The sequence below is a fragment of the Thalassophryne amazonica genome, chromosome 22 (assembly GCF_902500255.1).
Source record: "Thalassophryne amazonica chromosome 22, fThaAma1.1, whole genome shotgun sequence".
NCBI classification, from domain to species: domain Eukaryota; kingdom Metazoa; phylum Chordata; class Actinopteri; order Batrachoidiformes; family Batrachoididae; genus Thalassophryne; species Thalassophryne amazonica.
In genome coordinates, this window is record NC_047124.1 from 29763049 (window position 1) to 29787365 (window position 24317).

Sequence of the window (24317 nt, forward strand, 5' to 3'; positions counted from 1 at the left end):
TTTGTTCATGTAAATGGGGAATCTTCTTCACAGACTAAAGTTAATTATGGAGTTCCACAAGGTTCTGTGCTAGGACCAATTTTATTCACTTTATACATGCTTCCCTTAGGCAGTATTATTAGACGGTATTGCTTAAATTTTCATTGTTACGCAGATGATACGCAGCTTTATCTATCCATGAAGCCAGAGGACACACACCAATTAGCTAAACTGCAGGATTGTCTTACAGACATAAAGACATGAATGACCTCTAATTTCCTGCTTTTAAACTCAGATAAAACTGAAGTTATTGTACTTGGCCCCACAAATCTTAGAAACATGGTGTCTAACCAGATCCTTACTCTGGATGGCATTACCCTGACCTCTAGTAATACTGTGAGAAATCTTGGAATCATTTTTGATCAGGATATGTCATTCATTGCGCATATTAAACAAATATGTAGGAATGCTTTTTTGCATTTGCGCAATATCTCTAAAATTAGAAAGGTCTTGTCTCAGAGTGATGCTGAAAAACTAATTCATGCATTTATTTCCTCTAGGCTGGACTATTGTAATTCATTATTATCAGGTTGTCCTAAAAGTTCCCTAAAAAGCCTTCAGTTAATTCAAAATGCTGCAGCTAGAGTACTAACGGGGACTAGAAGGAGAGAGCATATCTCACCCATATTGGCGTCTTTTCATTGGCTTCCTGTTAATTCTAGAATAGAATTTAAAATTCTCCTTCTTACTTATAAGGTTTTGAATAATCAGGTCCCATCTTATCTTAGGGACCTCGTAGTACCATATCACCCCAATAGAGCGCTTCGCTCTCAGACTGCAGGCTTACTTGTAGTTCCTAGGGTTTGTAAGAGTAGAATGGGAGGCAGAGCCTTCAGCTTTCAGGCTCCTCTCCTGTGGAACCAGCTCCCAATTCAGATCAGGGAGACAGACACCCTCTCTACTTTTAAGATTAGGCTTAAAACGTTCCTTTTTGCTAAAGCTTATAGTTAGGGCTGGATCAGGTGACCCTGAACCATCCCTTAGTTATGCTGCTATAGACGTAGACTGCTGGGGGGTTCCCATGATGCACTGTTTCTTTCTCTTTTTGCTCTGTATGCACCACTCTGCATTTAATCATTAGTGATTGATCTCTGCTCCCCTCCACAGCATGTCTTTTTCCTGGTTCTCTCCCTCAGCCCCAACCAGTCCCAGCAGAAGACTGCCCCTCCCTGAGCCTGGTTCTGCTGGAGGTTTCTTCCGGTTAAAAGGGAGTTTTTCCTTCCCACTGTAGCCAAGTGCTTGCTCACAGGGGGTCGTTTTGACCGTTGGGGTTTTACATAATTATTGTATGGCCTTGCCTTACAATATAAAGCGCCTTGGGGCAACTGTTTGTTGTGATTTGGCGCTATATAAAAAAAATTGAATTGAATTGAATTGGGGGGGCTTCATTTGACGCCATCGAAGTTTACTGCTTGAGAAAAATTGGTTTATTTAAGTTGTACTGTGCCTAAAATGTTTGTACCAAAGTGTTTAGAAGTGCTGGCTTACTGAAAAATTCATGCATTTCCAGATCTATTTACATGTTTGTACACGCGGTGTCACGTGACTATATGGAGACGACACCTTCTAATGGTGAGAGAAACACCTGCAAATTCCGGGCCTACTGGGGAACATGAATTCAGGAAGGATGTGAGACGGCTCAGAGATGAAAGATTTCCTCCCACTCATATGCCTCCTGCTGGCTCGCGCATGTGGGAGTACGGGAAGCAAAAGGAGTGCCTTATGGGTTTGGTATTTCAACAAAACCAGGTTCCGAGGGGGTTAAATGCAGTTTGACCCAACAGGAAAAGTGTAATTTCATGATTTATCGATTGCTAGTATGCAAGGGATTAAAGTGTAAAAGGTTAAAGGAATCACATGTACATCTTTTGAGCAAATTAATATGCTGCAAGTCACAAGGGGTCAATAAAGAAGATAAAGTTTGTAGCAAGAAATACTACAGAGGCAGATAAGTGATTCACGTCAAAGTAACAATACCTGTCCTTCTAAATTGAAAAAGGACCCACGATTTTCCACACCAAGAGAATCAGGAGCGACTGTGTGATTTTTACATTTATTTTGTCTTCTGTTTCATTGCACTCAAGATATGCAGGGCCTGATTTACTACGATCCCAGATAACAAATGCTAAATTGCGTTGGCAATCCAGACATTTGCGTGTTGGGATAGTGACAATTCTGTGAATGATTTTCTCAGAGTAACTGCAAGTGAATTCGGTAAATGTAAATGAGGATGTTGCACACTTTAACGGCCGTTATTAAATGACCTGCTTGTAAGTTTCCAACTTGTGCTTCGTGACGCACAAATTATAACGCACTAACTATAAGTGGGCACGTTCACTCGCTGTCAATTCAAAAATATAATGCAATGCTAAAATACCCTTGACTGTATGAGCTTAAAAAGAGGAAACAATGTGACCTTTTGACTTCTTAAAATAGGTCAAGGTTAGCCATATTTGAACTTGTCCAAGGTCTGTGTCCTAAGAGTGTTCCCTGTGAATTTGAAGACTCTGGCCGTAATAGGACTGGACTTATGCTGAGCACAGATAGACGGACGCAAGACCTTCACAATACCTGATGGCCATATTTTGGTCTCGGGTAAAAATTTTAAAAAATCCTATTTCAGATATTTAATTATTCTTCCATTCATGGTATTTAAGCAAACTAGTGAATAATTATGCTGCATGGTAATATGTTGCCCATGTACGAGGTCTGTTAGAAAAGTAACGGACCTTTTTATTTTTTGCAAAAACTATATGGATTTGAATCGTGTGATTGCATCAACCAAGCTTGAACTTTTGTGCGCATGCGTGAATTTTTTCACGCCTGTCGGTTGCGTCATTTGCCTGTGAGCACGCCTTGTGGGAGGATTGGTCCAGCCCCCTCCTCGGATTTTCATTGTCAGGAAATTGGCTGATCGACTGCCGCTTTGCTTCATCAAAATTTTTTCAGAAAGTGTGAAAGACAGCCAAGTGGAAACCATTTGGAAAATTCAGATGGCTTTTGGTGAAGATCTTATGGGGATCACAGAGATTAAGGACAATTACAACTGGATTAAAGACGGCCCACAGTGGCGGATGGCGCACCGCGCACCGAGCGGCGATCGACAGGCTCAAACGACCAAATCATTTCGAAACTGAACGCTTTGTTGATCCGGGACATCATCTGACTACCAGAGAAATGGCAAGACAGCTGGACATGGCACTTTTTTGGCACATTCCACTGTTACAGGAGTTTTTGTAATGGAAAGAGGAGCGGAGGAATTCGCCACGGAGCCGCTCATGGCGCGGGACGAAAGCACCTCCGTGTTGGTCTCACAGGACATGCCCTGACATGCCCAGCTCTTGCACAATTCGGAAGATTCAGACAGCTTTCGGTGGCTTTTCAGTCGTGTGACTATCCGAGAAGTTGTGGACGAGTGGGACATGCCACAACATGTCCCGTGAGGCTTCATCACGGCATTGCGGAGGGATTCGCGCGTCGGGACGGCGGCGCAGAGCACAGAACAAAAAGCAACTTGTGCAACTGTTGTGTCACTCAGACAGCAAAATTAAGAGGTTAATTAATCAACAGCTGCCTGCTCTTTTAAAAATCACTGGAAAAACATATAAATATAAGACAACCCAAATTAAACGAGAAATGCTGCTTTTGAGAACCTGGACCTCATTTCTGGCATAAAAATGGTTGTTTACTCACCAATATAAGTTTGGTGTGATTAGAAGTCCATAGTTCAAACGAAGTGCTCAGTTCTAATCTGAAGCAAACATTTTTCTTCTTCTACTAAGGTGGATTAGAACTTTTTGTGGTACACAGCACCAACTACTGGACAGGAGGAACGTAGCAGTCAGTGTGACTCACTGATTTGAAAATGCAGCTCTTTCAACCAGACGTGTGGTGCCGTGACATGTCAATCATCTGTGTCCAATCAGATTTCAGGGAAGTCCAGTGTAACCCCGGCCTCCGCTCTAGCTCCACCCATGCCAGGAAGTGTTCAACATTTCCTGTTTCACTGTGACTGACAATTCGGCACTTCCTGTTTGAGTGTGAGCTTGCCACTGAGTTCCCGCGAGATTCCATGAGATCTCGTCTGTCAATCCAGAAAGTGTTTTGACATTTGAAATTTCCTGTTTTACTGTGGATTTAAAATTTGGCACTTCCTGTTTGGGATGCCTTGTACACTGAAATATTATTTATATTTTATGTTGCAACAGCTCTGATGGATTAATCAGGTCGATTTACCCTGAAGGATTTTATTGTATGAACATGGACTGTGAGATGTTGTGAATGTTCAACACACGTTAACAGCAGTTTCTCTTGAAGAGCTGCACATCAAAATATCGATTTTAAAATATCCATTTAAGCACTCAAGTAACCTTCACCTTGTCATAGGCTTCACACTGGCAGGTTGAAATTACTTAATCCCTTAACGAGCCATTAATCCTTTCACTTGCTTTGGCTTCCTGGATACCACAGCTCTGTCTGGTGAATTCCAGTTTAAAGGAATGTATTGGTGCCAGTCTGATTGGTTGATTTCATATTAGGACTACAAAATGCCCATAAGTAACAAATATGTTAAACCCAACCGTTTTGGACAAAGCATCAGTTTGCAGCAGTATTTCCTCCCACTGATGTGGCAAAGTTCACTGGGACATAGTGCAGATGCATTTGCACCCTTAGAACAAACCTGTTCTGCATTTGCTGTTAAAAATAAGGGTATTGATGTTTTAAGCCTATGTTTTGCTTATATACGTGGCAATCCCTTGGTGACTGGAGGAAGGACGTCTCTTGGTCAATTCCTGGATGAATTCTACATCCAGGGTCGATCCAGAGGCACCTCTTCATGAGTTTAACGTGGGAATGTCGTTACATGCTGACAAACACACGGTCCTTGACAGATCCTTAGTCTGGTCTGACGGCTGGGAAATCTTGAACAATCAGGATCTGAGCTGCAGCCTTCAAGCTTTCACCTCCTGCACCTGAATAGTCAGTGAGGACTTCTTTTTTTTCTTACAGTAGATTAGTTTTTACACATAACTTTGATAATGATTAAAACAAAATTAATATATTTGACTGTGAAGTGGAGATAAGATGATTTTCACAATATGCCTCCTGGCCAGAAAGGCCAGATTAAAAATCCCAGGTTCAAACAGTCCCATGACTGTGGTCTCATTACAGATCAAGCTGTTGTGTATGAAATCAAAAATTGTAACCAAATAATAGTTGTATGTAAACGTTTGGGCACCCCTGATGATTTCCATGATTTTCCTTTATAAATCATTGGTTGTCTGGATCAGCAATTTCAGTTAAATATATCATAGCAGACAAACAGTGATATTTGAGAAGTGAAATGAAGTTTATAGGATTTACAGAAAGTGTGTAATAATTCTTTAAACTAAATTTGGCAGGTGCAGAAATTTGGGCACCCCAACAGAAAAAAAAAAAAAAAATACATCAATATTTAGTAGAACCTCCTATTGCAGAAATAAAAGCCTCTAAATGCTTCCTATAGCTTACAATGAAAATCTGGATTCTGGTTGAAGGTATTTTGGACCATTCTTCTTTACAAAACATCTCAGGTTTGTTGGTTTCCGAGCACGGACAGCCCACTTAAAATCACACCACAGATTTTCAATAATATTCAGGTCTGGGGACTGAGATGGCCATTGACTGGAATCCATGTGACCCTCAACTTTAACAAGATTCCCAGTACCTGCACTGGCCACACAGCGTGATGGAACCACCTCCAAATTTTACTGTAGGTAGCAAGCGTTTTTCTTGGAATGCTGTGTTCTTTTTCAGCCTCAAAAGTACTCAATATTTTACACAGTACTTTTCAGCCTGAAAGTACTCAATAGTACTTTCATCAGTCCACAGCACCTTATTCCAAAATGAAACTGGCTTGTCCAAATGTGCTTTAGCATACCTCAAACAACTCAGTTTGTGGCATATACACAGAAAAGGCTTCCTCTGCATTACAGCATCATACAGCATCTCTTTGTGCAAAGTGCGCTGTAGAGTTGAACAATGCACAGACACTACCTGCAGCAAGTTCATGTTGTAGATCTTTGGAGCAGGTCTGTGGGTTGACTATGACTGTTCTCACCATCCTTCGCTTCAGCTTATCTCAGATTTTTCTTGGCCTGCCACTTCGGGCCTCAACACTGTGCGGTCTTCCATTTCCTCACAGTGGAAACTGACAGCTGAAACCTCTCAGATAGCTTTTTGTATCCTTCCCCTAAACCATTGAACAATCTTTGTTTTCAAGTCATTTGAGAGTTGTTTACAGACACCCATGTTGTCACTCAGAAGAGAAACAAAGATCAATCAATCAATTTTATTTATATAGCACCAAATCACAAACAGTTGCCCCAAGGCGCCTTATATTGTAAGGCAAGGCCATACAATAATTACGGAAAAACCCCAATGGTCAAAACGACCCCCTGTGAGCAAGCACTTGGCAACAGTGGGAAGGAAAAACTCCCTTTTAATAGGAAGAAACCTCCAGCAGAACCAGGCTCAGGGAGGGGCAGTCTTCTGCTGGGACTGGTTGGGGCTGAGGGAGAGAACCAGGAAAAAGACATGCTGTGGAGGGGAGCAGAGATCAATCACTAATGATTAAATGCAGAGTGGTGCATACAGAGCAAAAAGAGAAAGAAACACTCAGTGCATCATGGGAACCCCCCAGCAGTCTAAGTCTATAGCAGCATAACTAAGGGATGGTTCAGGGTCACCTGATCCAGCCCTAACTATAAGCTTTAGCAAAAAGGAACGTTTTAAGCCTAATCTTAAAAGTAGAGAGGGTGTCTGTCTCCCTGATCTGAATTGGGAGCTGGTTCCAGAGGAGAGGAGCCTGAAAGCTGAAGGCTCTGCCTCCCATTCTACTCTTACAAACCCTAGGAACTACAAGTAAGCCTGCAGTCTGAGAGCGAAGCGCTCTATTGGGGTGATATGGTACTACGAGGTCCCTAAGATAAGATGGGACCTGATTATTCAAAACCTTATAAGTAAGAAGAAGAATTTTAAATTCTATTCTAGAATTAACAGGAAGCCAATGAAGAGAGGCCAATATGGGTGAGATATGCTCTCTCCTACTAGTCCCCGTCAGCACTCTAGCTGCAGCATTTTGAATTAACTGAAGGCTTTTTAAGGAACTTTTAGGACAACCTGATAATAATGAATTACAATAGTCCAGCCTAGAGGAAATAAATGCATGAATTAGTTTTTCAGCATCACTCTGAGACAAGACCTTTCTAATTTTAGAGATATTGCGCAAATGCAAAAAAGCAGTCCTACATATTTGTTTAATATGCGCATTGAATGACATATCCTGATCAAAAATGACTCCAAGATTTCTCACAGTATTACTAGAGGTCAGGGTAATGCCATCCAGAGTAAGGATCTGGTTAGACACCATGTTTCTAAGATTTGTGGGGCCAAGTACAATAACTTCAGTTTTATCTGAGTTTAAAAGCAGGAAATTAGAGGTCATCCATGTCTTTGTAAGACAATCCTGCAGTTTAGCTAATTGGTGTGTGTCCTCTGGCTTCATGGATAGATAAAGCTGGGTATCATCTGCATAACAATGAAAATTTAAGCAATGCCATCTAATAATACTGCCTAAGGGAAGCATGTATAAAGTGAATAAAATTGGTCCTAGCACAGAACCTTGTGGAACTCCATAATTAACCTTAGTCTGTGAAGAAGATTCCCCATTTACATGAACAAATTGTAATCTATTAGATAAATATGATTCAAACCACCGCAGCGCAGTGCCTTTAATACCTATAGCATGCTCTAATCTCTAATAAAATTTTATGGTCAACAGTATCAAAAGCAGCACTGAGGTCTACCAGAACAAGCACAGAGATGAGTCCACTGTCTGAGGCCATAAGATGATCATTTGTAACCTTCACTAATGCTGTTTCTGTACTATGATGAATTCTAAAACCTGGCTGAAACTCTTCAAATAGACCATTCCTCTGCTGATGATCAGTTAGCTGTTTTACAACTACCCTTTCAAGAATTTTTGAGAGAAAAGGAAGGTTGGAGATTGGCCTATAATTAGCTAAGATAGCTGGGTCAAGTGATGGCTTTTTAAGTAATGGTTTAATTACTGCCACCTTAAAAGCCTGTGGTACATAGCCAACTAATAAAGATAGACTGATCATATTTAAGATCGAAGCATTAATTAATGGTAGGGCTTCCTTGAGCAGCCTGGTAGGAATGGGGTCTAATAGACATGTTGATGGTTTGGAGGAAGTAATTAATGAAAATAACTCAGAACAATCTGAGAGAAAGAGTCTAACCAAATACCGGCATCACTGAAAGCAGCCAAAGATAACGATATGTCTTTGGGATGGTTATGAGTAATTTTTTCTCTAAAAGTTAAAATTTTATTAGCAATGAAAGTCATGAAGTCATTACTAGTTAAAGTTAAAGGAATACTCGGCTCAATAGAGCTCTGACTCTGTCAGCCTGGCTACAGTGCTGAAAAGAAACCTGGGGTTGTTCTTATTTTCTTCGATTAGTGATGAGTAGTAAGATGTCCTAGCTTTACGGAGGGCTTTTTTTTATAGAGCAACAGACTCGAAGTGAAGATCTTCTAAATTAGTGAGACGCCATTTCCTCTCCAATTTACGGGTTATCTGCTTTAAGCTGCGAGTCTGTGAGTTATACCACGGAGTCAGGCACTTCTGATTTAAAGCTCTCTTTTTCAGAGGAGCTACAGCATCCAAAGTTGTCTTCAATGAGGATGTAAAACTATTGACGAGATACTCTATCTCACTTACAGAGTTTAGGTAGCTACTCTGCACTGTGTTGGTATATGGCATTAGAGAACATAAAGAAGGAATCATATCCTTAACCTAGTTACAGCGCTTTCTGAAAGACTAGTGTAATGAAACTTATTCCCCACTGCTGGGTAGTCCATCAGAGTAAATGTAAATGTTATTAAGAAATGATCAAACAGAAGGGAGTTTTCAGGGAATACTGTTAAGTCTTCAATTTCCATACCATAAGTCAGAACAAGATCTAAGATATGATTAAAGTGGTGGGTGGACTCATTTACATTTTGAGCAAAGCCAATTGAGTCTAATAATAGATTAAATGCAGTGTTGAGGCTGTCATTCTCAGCATCTGTGTGGATGTTAAAATCGCCCACTATAATTATCTTATCTGAGCTAAGCACTAAGTCAGACAAAAGGTCTGAAAATTCACAGAGAAACTCACAGTAACGACCAGGTGGACGATAGATAACAACAAATAAAACTGGTTTTTGGGACTTCCAATTTGGATGAACAAGACTAAGAGTCAAGCTTTCAAATGAATTAAAGCTCTGTCTGGATTTTTGATTAATTAATAAGCTGGAATGGAAGATTGCTGCTAATCCTCTGCCTCGGCCCGTGCTACGAGCATTCTGGCAGTTAGTGTGACTCGGGGTGTTGACTCATTTAAACTAACATTCATCCTGCTGTAACCAGGTTTCTGTAAGGCAGAATAAATCAATATGTTGATCAATTATTATATCATTTACTAACAGGGACTTAGAAGAGAGAGACCTAATGTTTAATAGACCAAATTTAACTGTTTTAGTCTGTGGTGCAGTTGAAGGTGCTATATTATTTTTTCTTTTTGAATTTTTATGTGCAGGCACCATCTCTACGGGGATGGGGTAATGAGGGGATGGCAGGGGGAGAGAAGCTGCAGAGAGGTCTGTAAGACTACAACTCTGCTTCCTGGTCCCAACCCTGGATAGTCACGGTTTGGAGGATTTAAGAAAATTGGCCAGATTTCTAGAAATGAGAGCTGCTCCATCCAAAGTGGGATGGATGCCATCTCTCCTAACAAGACCAGGTTTTCCCCAGAAGCTTTGCCAATTATCTATGAAGCCCACCTCATTTTTTGGACACCACTCAGACAGCCAGCAATTCAAGGAGAACATGCGGCTAAACGTCACTCCGGGTCCAATTGGGGAGGGGCCCAGAGAAAACTACAGAGTCCGACATTGTTTTTGGAAAGTTACACACCGATTCAATGTTAATTTTAGTGACCTCTGATTGGCGTAACCGTGTGTCATTACTGCCAACGTGAATTACAATCTTACCAAATTCACGCTTAGCCTTAGCCAGCAGTTTCAAATTTCCTTCAATGTCACCTGCTCTGGCCCCCGGAAGACAATTGACTATGGTTGCTGGTGTCGTTAACTTCACGTCTCAAAACAGAGTCGCCAATAACTAGAGTTTGATCCTCGGCGGGTGTGTCGCCGAGTGGGGAAAAACGGTTAGAGATGTGAACGGGTTGGCGATGTACACAGGGCTTCTGTTTAGAACTACGCTTCCTCCTCACAGTCACCCAGTCGGCCTGCTTTCCCGGCTGCTCGGGATCTGCTGGAAGGGAATTAACGGCGGCTAAGCTGCCTTGGTCCACACCGACTACAGGGGCCTGGCTAGCTATAGAATTTTCCACGGTGCGGAGCCGAGTCTCCAATTCGCCCAGCCTGGCCTCCAAAGCTACGAATAAGCTACACTTATTACAAGTACCATTACTGCTAAAGGAGGCCGAGGAATAACTAAACATTTCACATCCAGAGCAGAAAAGTGCGGGAGAGACAGGAGAAGCCGCCATGCTAAATCGGCAAAGAGCTAGTAGCTGCGCTAAGCTAGCGGATTCCTAAAAACACACAAAGTGAATAATGTGTAAATAATTTAGAGGTGATTCAGCAGAGGGAGTGCTTTAGTTAAGGCACGTGAAGATTACACTGTGAAACAAATCGTTATCTAGTTAACTACATCAATCTAACTGCGCAGATTAAACAGCTAACAGATACAGAAAAACACCGCTGTGCTCCGGAACAGGAAGTGATACAATACCGCAGTGAGAGCCAACCACCAGTAGAGGCAAGCAAGAGATTAGAGAGTAAACCTTTGCAAATGGCCACCTTAAATACCCTTTCTCATGATTGGAGTCACCTGTGTAAGGAGGTCAAGGGTCAATGACCTTACCAAACCAATAATTAGTGCTAAATGTATACCAATCAATAAAATGACATGGGTGCCCAAATTTATGGAACTGCCTAATTTTGTTTAAATAACTATTGCACACTTTCTGAAAATACTAGAAACTTCATTTCACTTCTCAAATATCAGTGTGTTAGTCTACTATATGACATATTTAACTGCAATTTCTGATCCAGACAACTGATTTATAAAGGAAAAATCATGAAAATTATCAGGGTGCCCAAACTTTTGCATACAACTGTACATTTTAACCAAATTAAGGAAATAAATGTATTTCTATAAAAAGGTGAAATAGGCTAATTGGTTAGGTAGTTTGTACAATTGCTTTTGAAGCAGAAGGTTCCCGGTTCAAGACCACCTGTGTCCATTCTCTATGTAACTTCCAGCTGTATCAGTTTTCCCGTGTAAAAACTGGCAAATCAACATGTCTATTTATGTCTGTGTAGCGGATCCACTGTGGTGACCACTGACAAAAAGGGAAAAGCTGTTCTCCAGAAAAAAGTTGGGCATCAACTATATTTATTAAAAATGTGTATTTCTATTGTGATGTTTGGCATAATATGACCATAAAAACTCATAGGAATTAGAAAAGGACCCAAAACAATTTAAAATTTTGAATTGGTGTTGAACACCTGCTAAAGTGGACTGTTACCTAATTGAAATAATCCATTAAAAACAAGGACAAAAGTTGTTTGCTACTCATGTATTTATAAAATGGTAGCCACTGTTAAACCTTTTGGATAATTACTTGGCGTATACAACCACGGCAACATGCCAATGCCAACTTTTTTTTTTAACTCATGGAACACCACTTATTAGTAAAACTAACTCTAGTTTGTGCAAAAATTAAAAACGGTACAAATTTTAAGTTAAGCTTTTTTTTAAGGGTTTCTATTTAATGCTGACCAGCAAATACTAACTTGTATCATTAGTGCCAAGTGTTGACTGTGCCAACGGTGACCTCTGCTGACAGTTTACTTGTACTACAAGTAAAAAAAACATTTGCCAACTAAAGATCTTGAGTGGGTGAATAAGTGAATGAAGCTTTAAAAAAAAGAGCCAGGCTCAAGTTAACCCCAATTTCCAGTTCTGAATTATTGTCAGTATATTGTGTTTACTCTTGCGTAGTGGTACCAGCCAACAAACGGAATATTATCTTAAGCCCTTTTTGCTCAGGGTCACCACAACGCAACAGATAAGGATCTGCACGCTGATTTGGCACAACTTTTATGCCGGATGCCCTCCCCAAATCAACACCACAACTTTTCCAATGTTTTCCACCTTTGTACATGTATTTATACATTTATTTATAAATGTCTAAAAGTAGCCTGAAACTTGTTTTCCTTCAACTGAAGCTCCAGCCCTGTTTTTCCAACTGCCAGTCTCCCCTACACACTGTTTGAATTTTATTTATTTATTTTACAGTGAGTGTTTTATGTTGGGAAAAAAAAAAAAAATTAATAATACAAAAAGAAAAAAATGAATGATTTAGGTGTGATCTAACAATTTATTGGCCAAATAGTTCCCATATAATGGCGGTATTTGGCCCTGCAACGCCAAGAGCAGCTGAAATTGGCCAACATAAATGTAACGCTAGAGCAGTCCACACGCACATACGGTTTATAAATTTTCAAAACAGGGATTTTCCACCTTGATTCTTTTAAAAATGTACAAAACCAACAGATGGCAGGACTTGGAGATGCAAGGAGGAGGGGCGGGTGGGCGAGATGAGGATGGAGTGTACCACACTTTTATAGGGTGCAATGTTCCCCTTCTAGGGGTCATGTGGGTGTGACTTTGAGTTTGTTGGTGTGCACCTTCTCCATCTTCAAATATTCACTTAAAACACAATGACTTCAACAAACAGAAACAACATAATCATGTTGGACTGTGCAGTTATGCTTTTTAATACACTATATACATGTGCTGGCTATATTACACTTTCTGATCAACTTACAGTAAATATACAGTTAAATTTTTTATTTTATAACAGCAGCTCAAAGTCAGCAATAAAAGTCTTTTTAGCAACAATTATATGCTGATGTTGCAGCGAAAGTGATATATTCATTCAAGTCTTTCAGTTTAAATAACACACACACACACACACACACACACACACACACTCACACTCACACTCACACTCACACTCACACTCACACTCCAGAACATGACCACTTCATGTCACGTTGACACAAATACTAACCCCTTTCATGGAAAGGAGGCCGGGTTCATGAATAAAAACCAAGCTGAGGTAGAAGCGGTTTTGCTGGAATAACAGAAAAACCTCCCGTGCGTCCGTTGCACAGTGCGCAGGGAAATGTTTTAATGGTGGCACCAATGTGTCAAAATCTTTGTTGTTGTTGATTTGGTTGCTGTGGACTCTGCAGAATGGACCTATGGTGTGACACCATGGATAAAAACAAAAAAACAAGACGCGAGTGGGAAGACATGCTCAACAAGCACGCACGACTTCTGCGTGTGAACTGCAACAGACAGCGAGTGATTAAACGCTGCCCTTCAGGCGCTCGTGGGTCTCGTTTCCATGAAGGCACTAAGATCCAGGCAGCACTGGACTCCCAACAAAACCATGTCCCTTCAACTGCTCATTTCCTGTGCATGCGCTTGTTTTACTGCGTCACGTGATGGCTTCGGTCGTTCGTACAGATTGAACCTGTGTCAGTAGAACTCGATCAGATACTCGGGGTAAATCTGGTTACCGTCAAAGATAACGAAAATCTTTGGATTGACCACATCGTCCACACAGCTGTCAAAGAAGTTGGTGTAGGTGGAGTCTTTGGAGGGCGGTCTGCAGTACATGGGGTGACCGACAGTGTATTCTCCAACCAGGACTCTCGCCAAGAACATCGACTTATAGGTCGGCTCGCTGGCAAATATCGGAGGAGCGAGTCCGTGTTTCTTCAGTGTGGAGTTGTGCTTCCCGGTCGTAAAACAGTATTTACTGGAGTATTTGGCGTCCCTGGCAAAATAGCTCCCTGCAGGATAGCAGACAGAGGAACATCGTGAAATAAAAAGTTGCCAACGTTTGTGAAGTTACGTAACAGCCCGACTTACCTTTGCCGTAGACGTCGCCGTGACTTCCTGTTAGGCGCCAGTCAAAGTTGAATGTGCAAATAGCTTGTATGTTGCTGAAGCCGGTGCCGTGAAACAGCATTCGCTCCTCAATATTTAAAGTGCGTTTGATTTTTTGGAGCTGCGTTTTCTTCCTTAGTGGGGGGGGAGACGACACAGAGTACTGATCAGTAAAGTGAGATTACACAGACCACAGGAGGATCTCAGGGATGAAAGTCATCAAAAAAACAAATCAATAGAATTAAAAAACTGAACTATTTCTCCCAAGTAGGCGGGACTGGAGGGACAGCTATCTTGCAGCTGTATGGACAGTTCTAAAACCAACAAAGGCCCAGGAAGTTCTGAAATCCAACATACTCTCGTGCACTCTAGCAATCAAATATCGTCTGGTTTCTGATCAACCTAAAGTTAAAAAATTATTCCACAAGCGATAAATATTAAACACTATTAGATTTATTACAACTAGAGACCAACCGATACAACACTGATATTATGGAGCAACAACAACAAAAAAGAATAAATAAAAATTTTAAATACAGATATATAATATCCTGTATTTTCTGGAATATAAGTTTCACCTGTTAAAAAAGTGCCTTTTGAAGAGGAAACTTTCTTACACCAGAGTGTATGTTGTGCAGAAATATAAGTCACACTCTTTTTCCTGTATTATCTCATTAATTTGAGATTTTTGTTGTCGTTGTAGTGTTGTTCTTATTACTGGTATTTATTCTTTTATTACTCAAATTTATTTTTTTGTTGCATTGATTCCTGTGAAAGTCATACATAAATAGTTACTATAATTATTATTACAAATAAGAAATGCATGATGTTTTGGTATATAAGTTGCAATAGAGTATAACTCACAGGGCATCCCAAACTAGTAAAACAAAACAAAACAAAAAAAAAACTGACCTATACTCTGGGAAAAAAATGGTACATAAAAAAATGACTGATTTGTCATTAAACCTTTATGACAAAGAAATATAACTGTGGCTTTATGTTTTACAGTTTAATATGAACTTTATCATAAATAACTAAAAATATAACCAACAACCAACCAACTTACATCACGCCTCCTTCATCTGAGCGAGTAGTCGGAATGCCGTCTTGCTCGGTATTTGCATAATACAGACTTCTCATCTATTTTGGCCCGACGTAGCTGGTGACATAGCGACCAGTTGTCACTGTAAAATGCCCCGCCCACTCAAATTGAAAATGAATGGCAGCTGGTCGCTTCGCCTCTGTGTATTGTAGCTAGCATGACCAAGGGGTCGTGGGGTCCCAGTCAAGCTTGACAGCATTGTAATGACAATTTCCAACAAACCATATCTTTCTGCATTATTTATTTAATCAAACAAAAATTTTCATATCTGCTAAATAATGCAGCTATCGGTAAATTTCTGAAAGGCCCTTAGCAGCCAATATTACTGTGCAACTGACATATCGGTCGTGCTCTAATTAGAACCACTGCACAGTATGACTGAACACCCTGAAGTGAAACATGTTATATCATGAAAATAAAGTGCAATAATCAAATATAATCCAATAATATACCCCGTTCTCCCATCAGAGGGCCCAGGGCTCTCCACGTGAAGTTCTGCCTGAAGAGCTGGTAGGCCGATGCACATGGCCAATATCATGTACGTCGGCGTGCCAATAAAATGCCTAATTTCATCACAAATAAAAAAAATATATATATATATCATAAATCACTGACCTGATTTTTTCCCCCCCTTTTCTCATTCATTTAAAAGTATTCCATGTACTTAAATTAATTTCAGGTGGGTGTTTAACCAACGCTCAAAAAAAGGGGGCGGGCTGATGCTTGGCCCAGGGCCCTCTGATGGGCAAACGGGGTATATTATTCTGAAATGAGCCATTCCACATAATGAATACTTTTACTTGTTGTACTTTAAGTAATTTTTGACCATAATACTTTTGTTTTACTTAAATAACCTTTTCCATTCAGGACTTTGCTGCTTTATCAGTCTGTTGCTACACTCCTGTCCAGCTGGTGGCGGTAATGCACCAACAGATTTACCAGTGAAGTTACAAAGAGATGACACTGCCAACATCATGGTACCTTAGCATCAGTTCGCTGTTGTACATTGAGAATAAAATAAATATTATTTCTGAATTCCGGTAATAACCATAAACACATCCATCCCCCAAAATTTACACCAACTCAGTCCTCTAATTGGATAAAACAGCATTTAGTCAACTTGGTGAAGTCACAAGCACATCTATATGTGTGTACCTGCAGAAGAACTCCCACAAGTGAAGGTTCTGAATCCTCATGATGGATTTAATGGGATTATCCATCGTCCGCTCGTATAGTTTGACTACTTCTTTAAACTCATAGGTGTTTCTGGCGAGCTCAATAAGCTGAAACAAAACAAAAACAAACAGGCCATGGACAATTTAATGTCAATATGGGCAGAAAAATAAATGTGAAGTTGGAAAACAAGTAGTTTTCATTAGAGGAATGCTGTTCTCGTCACTTTTTAAGGCTGGCTTTGGAAATTTTGGAACCCAAAAGAAAAATGAGTTTTAATATTATTTAACAGTATTGTGCTACGATTTATTTGACTACTAGGTATCAGGACAATGAAACTGCTGTGAGGACATCCAATGAGACAGTGGCCTGCTTTCATTTTTATTACCAATATTAACATTACCACAACAGCAGTGGTGATAACATTTGCATTACAGCACAGCTATCTGTCCCTGACTCCGCTCTTAGCAAGGCACTTTGAAGCCAGACTCGAAGAATGTGATGACATATTTGACGAGTTGTTTTTCATAATAGCAGTTGATTAATTGTGCCAAAATCAACTTCCAGCTGACTGAGAAATGTTGAATGAATCGCCGCTTAAGGCTGACACCTGCAGTTTGGATACACAGCAGCAGGCGCTCCCTCCCTCTCGCCCTTCCCTTCCGTCGACTGGCACATACGAGTTCCTTAACTTGACCGGTTTGGCATTATGGAGGCATTATGACTCACATTTCACATCTATGGAAGTACCACTCTTCAGTACTTGAAAATTCCCATACAGCCGCCTATGTCTTTTCCAGTGGCATTTTATGGCTGTACGGACCTGCTGAGTGACCCCTCTACAACTCGGAGGCTGAAGGTCCCCCCCCACACGTTATTCTTTTCCTGTCTACACTAAGGGTGGGATCTGATTCAGTCTACAATAGATGCTAACAACAAAGCATCCAGACGACTATAGTGGCTCACCGCTGCAAGCTAATTTTTCCGACGTCGCTTGATATAGTCATATGATGTCACTCTTGCCAGAGGTCTGATATGTCTGTTAGCACAAGAAGCGACGTCGACGCAGAAGAGAGTTTTGATATCGCGCCAGGAGAAGCGATGTTGACGCAGAAGAGAATTTTGATATCACACCAGGAGAAGAGACGTCTACGCAGAAGACAGTTCTGATATCGCAACAGTTTTCTTCTATATGATCAACAGTGTATTTCAGACAATGACCTCTGAATTGATCTTGAGCTCAGATCTATGACCTTTTACATAACCCGTGTTGTAAGAGGAACTTTCTACCAAGTTTGACTGAAATTACTATTTTCTCTGTATTGCACCAAATCACAACAAACGTGCCTTAAGGTGCTTCGCGTGACTGACCCACGCACAGGTGTCTCTCAATCGACCCCATGTGGGCTTGGGTATTTACAATTTTAAGATATTACTACAGACAGACACAGGCATTAAAACAGACTATACTAAAAACTGTTCATGAAATGGCTTGTTGCTTTAAATGGAAACAAGCTGCTGTTCATGACTCCCTCTCAAACATCACACAGTAAAATGAAAACCACAATAATTTAGCACAATCATGTCAAGGAAGATTGTCTTCTGGTCGATTCCTGGACGGGATGGTGGAATTCTACATCCAGGGTCGATCAAGAAACACCTCTACCTGGGAATGTTTAATGTGGGAATGTTGTTGCAGGCAGACAAACCCACGGTCCTTCATAGATCCTTAGCCTGATCCGATGGCTGGGAAATCCCAGGCGATTGGGGTCTAAGGACCTGCTGCAGCCTTCACAGCTGTTGGGTGAGAAGCCATCAGCTCCTCTGCCTGATCCACCATTGAGGACATCTTATTTCACCAGAGCCCGTTAACCGCCTCGTGTTTAGGGTTCCTGTTAAGCCCTCATGGCTACCGTAGCGGCCACAGAGGACACGAGGTCCCCACCGTTTGGATTTTGACACCCAGTTAACAATATATCCACTTTAAAAATCACACACACAGCTAATGCTACATTATTAATTAGTGTTTAATTAAATGGATGCCTCCTGTATGTGAGTGTTTTTTAACCCACCTGATAGGGCTCATCTGCATTGATTCTCTCCCAGTGACAGGGCACAGGCAAGGCCAGATTATCACAAATAAACCTGAGAAATCAAACAAAGGGAACAAGAGAGCACTCAGGTCCTCAAGTGTCAAAGAAACACATCAACATAAGCACACGTGCGGTTCGAGCTGCAACAACATTCGTCAAAGTCTAATTACATGTCAAAACAGCACATTCCCTAATGGTGGTGGAGTCGCCATGTGCGCTACATAAAGCCACCAGCTATTTTATCAAACATGTTTATACCTAGTTACTGACCGATACAAAGCATCTGGAAAGTATTCACAGTGCTTCACTTTTTCCACATTGTCGTTACAGCGTTATTCCACAATAGACAAAATACATTTTTTTCCCCACTCAAAATTCTCCTCACAACACCTCATAATGACAACATGAAAAAAGTGGTGTTATAGTTTTTGCAAATTTATTAAAAATAACAATATAACAATGCTAAAATACCCTCGGATATATGAGCATGTAATCAATGACTGAGTGTGTGGAAAGAATGTGACTTTTTGACCCTTTAGCCATCTTTGAACTTGTTGGGACCTTCAAACCAGCAGAAATGTTTCTCTACCCTTCCCTAAATTTGTGCGAGACAATCCTGACTCGAAGGTCTACAGACAATTCCTTTGACTTCATGTTTGGTTTGTGCTCTGACATGCACTGTCAACTTATATGTAGACAGGAGTGTGTCTTTCCAAATCATGTCCATTCAACTGAATTTACCCCAGATGGACTCCATCTCAAGGATGTTAATACTTAATAAATCTGCATAAATGGACTGCATTTATATAGCGCTTTTCCATCTGCATCAGACGCTCAAAGCACCCTTAGTGATTTGCCAGTCAGGTAGGGGGTTTGAACCCATGATCTTCTGGACTCAAGCCCAACACCTTAACCACTAGACCATCACCTCCCCTTTGTGGATCTGGAGAAGGCGTTTGACCGTGTCCCTCGAGGCTGACCCTCCAGCATAAATCTTAAAAAAAAAAAACAAAAAAAAAAAACCTTTTTTAGCATTGTCATTATGGGGTATTGTGTGTAGAATTTTGAGCAAAAAAAAAAAAAAAAAAAAAAAAAAAATCATTTTGGAATAAGGCTGTAACATAAAATATAGAAAAAGTGAGGCACTGTCAATAGTTTCTGGATGCACTGTATCAGGGTAAGATGAGATAATTCACTATTAGACATCTGTGGTTTAAAGTTTGCTCCTAACTGGTGTCTTTCGTTCAAAACATTCTTTGAAGAAACCACTGCAGGCTGAAATAATAATAAAATAAAAAAAAAAAAAAAAAAAAAAAAAAAAGTGGTCCAAACTAAGCTACAATACCTAGTAATCAATGGATAACAATAGATATCAAGGTAACACCTGGTAATTCACTGGATTAACAGACATTTGTCCTTTAAACTGTTCTGCTATGCGGTGGTTTTTCAAGCATAAAGCACTCTTGGAATGCAATGATTCAAAGTGTCAAAACAAGAAGCAGTCAAAACTAAACTACAATACCTAGTTGTATGATTGATAACGTTAGATATCAAAGTAACATAAATGAATCCACTGTGTTAGCAGATGTCTGTGCTTTAACCTGTGCTGCTAACGACACATTCTAAAGTATTTCCGTGGTCCAATTACACGAGCCGAGCAGAATAATAACACACTGAAGGGCAGCATGAACAGCTTATAGTGGTTATATACCCGTGATCAATAAATACATTGATTATTAGTATGAGCTAACAGATGAAGTACATAATGTATGAGTGAAGTAGTCAGAGAGAAAGAAGAGGGGGATATGCTGAACCTGAAACCCAGTTAAACACATTATTACTGGTTATAGTCCAAGTAGTTCTAAAATAATCTACACATGAACAACAGAAATGACACTCAAACTGCACCAGAAGTCACCAACTAGCACCTTTTGTTTGTTTTCTTCAAAATTTTCCAGGTTTCAGGTGGGAGGTGGGCATGCCCCCCCCCCAAATTTGCCTGCCACAACCTACTCCTTTCAAATTATTGACCATCATGTAATTTATGGAAAAACCTGCATAATGTGAGGGTGAAAACCCTGAACTCTGAGTCTCAGCACTCCTAAAGCTATTCTGCTAACTACATCAAGACAAAGATTTCTCTGAAGAGCAGACAACAGGTTTTTGGTAAATTCATGCTCAGTACCTGAAGTCGGTTGCAGACTGGATGGAGCGTTTGATTGGTCGATGGTTTCCTGTCGCTACATTTATTTGTCGCATGGCTTGAAAGAAATTGAATAAAAGTTCAGTTCCAGAGGAACACGATGACTGCTCGGTCACGTCTGATCTAACAAACAAATTCTATCCAACAGAACGGATCAATTCATCAAATATCTCATTTGCAATATCGTCTAATCAATAATTAGACAATCATTTAATGTCAAAAAATACCAACGGTTCATCAAAAGCTCAAAACATAAAAGCTATTTCATCAGAACCACAAAAAGACTAGAATTATGAACAAATCCTTGTTGTATGAACAAAATCGGTTTATCTAAACCAACACTGTGGCTGTGAAACGTCACAAAAAGTTGGACCTTGGTTACCATACCTGAGAAGTCCAGCTTGTACAGGTACTTGGCTGTGAAGAACTCTAAGACACCATGTTGGTTCCTGCTGTAGAACTCCTCAATCTGAGCGTTGGTCACAGTACACGTTGGACTGGGATCAACCTGAAACCAGATTTAGGAAGCACGCTTAATCTGACGTTTAATTTACATGCAAGGACACAGGGAGACAAAAAAAAAAAAAAAAAAAGACTGACAAAGTAACTGAAGTGAAGCCTGGGAGTATTCACTGGTGTAACACGCCACCACGTCCACGACGCCACAGACCCATCTTGAGTCCTGGATAGCAACTAGACAGGCATATAGATTTAGAGTCTCTGGGACTCCACTGGATAAAGATTTGGAGTCCCTTTGTCATTTGATGAAGTCCAAATTCAACCAATGAATTTTGAATTAGGCCCCATAAAAAAAATATAAAAAAAAGAAGTTTATCATTCTTGACATCAGAAAAAGGGATGAGGGAGGGCACATTTTTTTTTTTTTTTTTTTCTTAGAAACAGGTACATACGTTATTTCAAACCTGAAAAACAACACATACAAGTGAGGAACTGAAAATATTAGATATTTGTTTTAAATAAATCATGTTTCAATGTTGAATACAGTCAGTGTGCTGCACACTAGTAGCGTGATAAACATCATACTGTGTGTGAGCGACACACCGACGTGACGTTCGATTACCTGAAACGCGCGCCGGCTTTGGACGTCATGTTTGATTACCTGAAACAGGCGCCGGCATCGGACGTGACGTTTGATTACCTGAAACGTGTTTCAGTGTCGGACGTCATGTTTGATTACCTGAAACGTGCGTCGTGTCGGACGTGACATTCGATTACCGTATTTTCCGCACCATAAAGGCGCACCTAAAAGCCTTAAATTTTCACAAAAATCGACAGTGCACCCTATAATCCGGTGTGCCTTATGTGCGCACTGAATTCCAAAATCTGTAAAAACGACTGACGTTGTCTTTGACCGTCGGAATATCGGACCATTTCCCGCTGACACAGGGACGTAATACGTAAAGTACGTACGCTGGCAGCGATAAACCAATCGGAGAACATTATGTAATACGTAAAGTATGTACGCTGGTAGCGTAGAGTACATACGCTGCCAGCGATAAACCAATCAGAGAAGAGTCCGTGAGTCCGTGGTACGTACACTTACCTCCGCCACTCCGGTAGTTACCATATACTACAGGTATCCTGCAAAACAACATTTGTTTGTCTAAGGACCCCCGAAAATGGCGCCAGCGAAGAGACATGCTTACGAGGCACAATTCAAACTGCAGACTATCAGTTACGCGGTGGTTCATGGGAATAGAGCAGCTGCGAGAGGAAACAAGAAAATGAACTGCGCCAAGTTAAAAAGACCAAATGGAGTTTCCGCGGAAACAAAGCGAGGTGGCCACAGCTAGAAGACCAACTCGAGCAATGGGTCATTGAACAAAGAACAGCCGGGAGAAGCGTCTCTACAGTCACCATTCGGCTGAAGGCAAAAACGATAGTGATGATGAGAGGGAAGATGAGCGGGAACCTGGCGTGTTTGATGGCAAAATTGCCCAGCTGTTCAATTCAGACACAGTAGATGAGGACTTCGATGGATTTGTGACAGAACCATAATAAAAAATAATGTGAGTACCATATTGTTGAATACCGGTAGTTCAAAGTTGTTAAAAAGTTCAAATAAACTCACCGTTTTGCTTCCGTGCCTTTTTTTTTTGTAGACTATATGTTTTAGCGTGTGCCTTTTGTCAGGGTTAAGTACCCGCCAATTGAGGGCGCGCCTTATGGTGCAGAAAATAGGTACCTGAAACGTGCGTTGTGTCAGACGTGACGTCTGACTACCTGAAAGGTGTGTCAGTGTCGGACGTGACGTTTGATTACCTGAAACGCGTGTCAGTGTCGGACGTGACGTTTGATTACCTGAAACATGTGCCAGGCTCCGCACTCAGCCAGGTAAAACCAGCACCAGTTCACCTCTGAGGTGTCCATGTCCTCAATCTCAGGTGTCTCTTCATCCGCAGACCTGACCGCGAACATTGCCAAATCTGAAAAGAGGAAAATCCAAGGAGCAGAATTAATAAAACGGAATTCCAATGATGTTTTACCGACATGAACAGTTTCAGCGCTAAAGCTAACGCTAGCAAACGACTCTTACCGGGCCGGTCTCCGACTGGAATCTTCTCCACTCCGCCGGGAGTCAGCCGGTCTGGTCCGCTGTCACGACCGAAAAATAAATCCGCCATTTACCAAGTACCTTTGTTCCTACTGCCACGAAATTTGCGTCAAAAACAAGACATTAAAGATTGCTGAGTTATACTGAAGCTTGTTTAGTTCTTCTTCTTCTTCTTCTTCTTCCTCAGCTGCTGGAAAAACGCTGTTACATTACCGCCACCAAGTGTACAAGAGTGACCCAACCACGCTGTGGTGACCTCAAGTGAAAAAGGGAGAAACCGAAAGAACAGACATCTTTACCTTTCCAAACTTTAAAATCATCTCTCTCCTTTCATCTACATACTTTTGCAGTTATGTATATATGTATGTATACGTATATATAATTTTCACCATCTCCCGGGGAGCAGTAGTGGTTCTACATTGAATTACTCCCGGACGAGACCCCCTCTGAGGACCCCCCCCCCAAAAAAAACCCCCCAAAAGTTTTTGCCCAAACATCCATTCTTTATTATTTTTAATACTTTAGAAGTGTCCCTGAATTGCAATTGAAATTGACCTCAAAAGACCGCAGGCTACAATATAACTCATACAAAACACCCATGAATTGCAAATTTGAATATTAGACACTTTATTAATCTGTCTTTCAGGGAGGCATAATTAGCTCTTTTATTAAGGTGTGTATTTGTTTCAACATTTAGCTAAATATTTAGCTTGATGCTAATCTTCCAAAGTTTTAGGTATGACAGAAATTTGATAACGTAGTGTCGGCCATTTTTTCTCCTTAATTTTTGGTCTTCATCTGTGAGTCAAAAGAAAATCTACACTGAAATGTTATTGGCATTCCCATGCCAATGAGGTGATGGTCTAGTGGTTAAGCGTTGGGCTTGAAACCAGAGGATCCTCGGTTCAAATCCCAGCCTGACCAGAAAATCACTAAAGGCCCTTGCACAAGGTCCTTAATCCCCTAGCTGCACCCGGTGTGTAGTGAGCGCCTTGTATGGCAGCACGCTGACATCAGGGTGAATGTAAGG

The 24317-nt window shown here is 40.8% G+C and overlaps 1 protein-coding gene across 1 annotated transcript; it reads right to left on the reverse strand.

Moving 5' to 3' along the window:
* Nucleotides 1–12929: 12929 nt before the first annotated feature.
* LOC117503989 (protein mono-ADP-ribosyltransferase PARP11) lies at nt 12930–23507 on the reverse strand. Its single transcript, XM_034163319.1, has 8 exons — nt 23270–23507; nt 23035–23159; nt 21100–21220; nt 20695–20770; nt 18489–18561; nt 16399–16526; nt 14124–14275; nt 12930–14044 (listed from the first exon to the last, which is right to left on the reverse strand). The coding sequence occupies exons 1-8, from the start codon at nt 23355–23357 to the stop codon at nt 13728–13730; spliced, it is 1080 nt and encodes a 359-aa protein (XP_034019210.1). The 5' UTR covers nt 23358–23507; the 3' UTR covers nt 12930–13727.
* Between the last annotated feature and the right edge of the window lie 810 nt (nt 23508–24317).

Bases quoted from the DNA above. Each gene is read 5' to 3' on its own strand.
- LOC117503989 (XM_034163319.1), bottom strand. From the start codon at position 23,357: ATGGCGGATTTATTTTTCGGTCGTGACAGCGGACCAGACCGGCTGACT. The intron at 23,160-23,269 runs GTAAGAGTCGTT...TCCTCTTTTCAG, and splicing joins TCCAGTCGGAGACCGGCCCG to ATTTGGCAATGTTCGCGGTC. The intron at 14,045-14,123 runs GTAAGTCGGGCT...GCTATCCTGCAG, and splicing joins CGGCGACGTCTACGGCAAAG to GGAGCTATTTTGCCAGGGAC.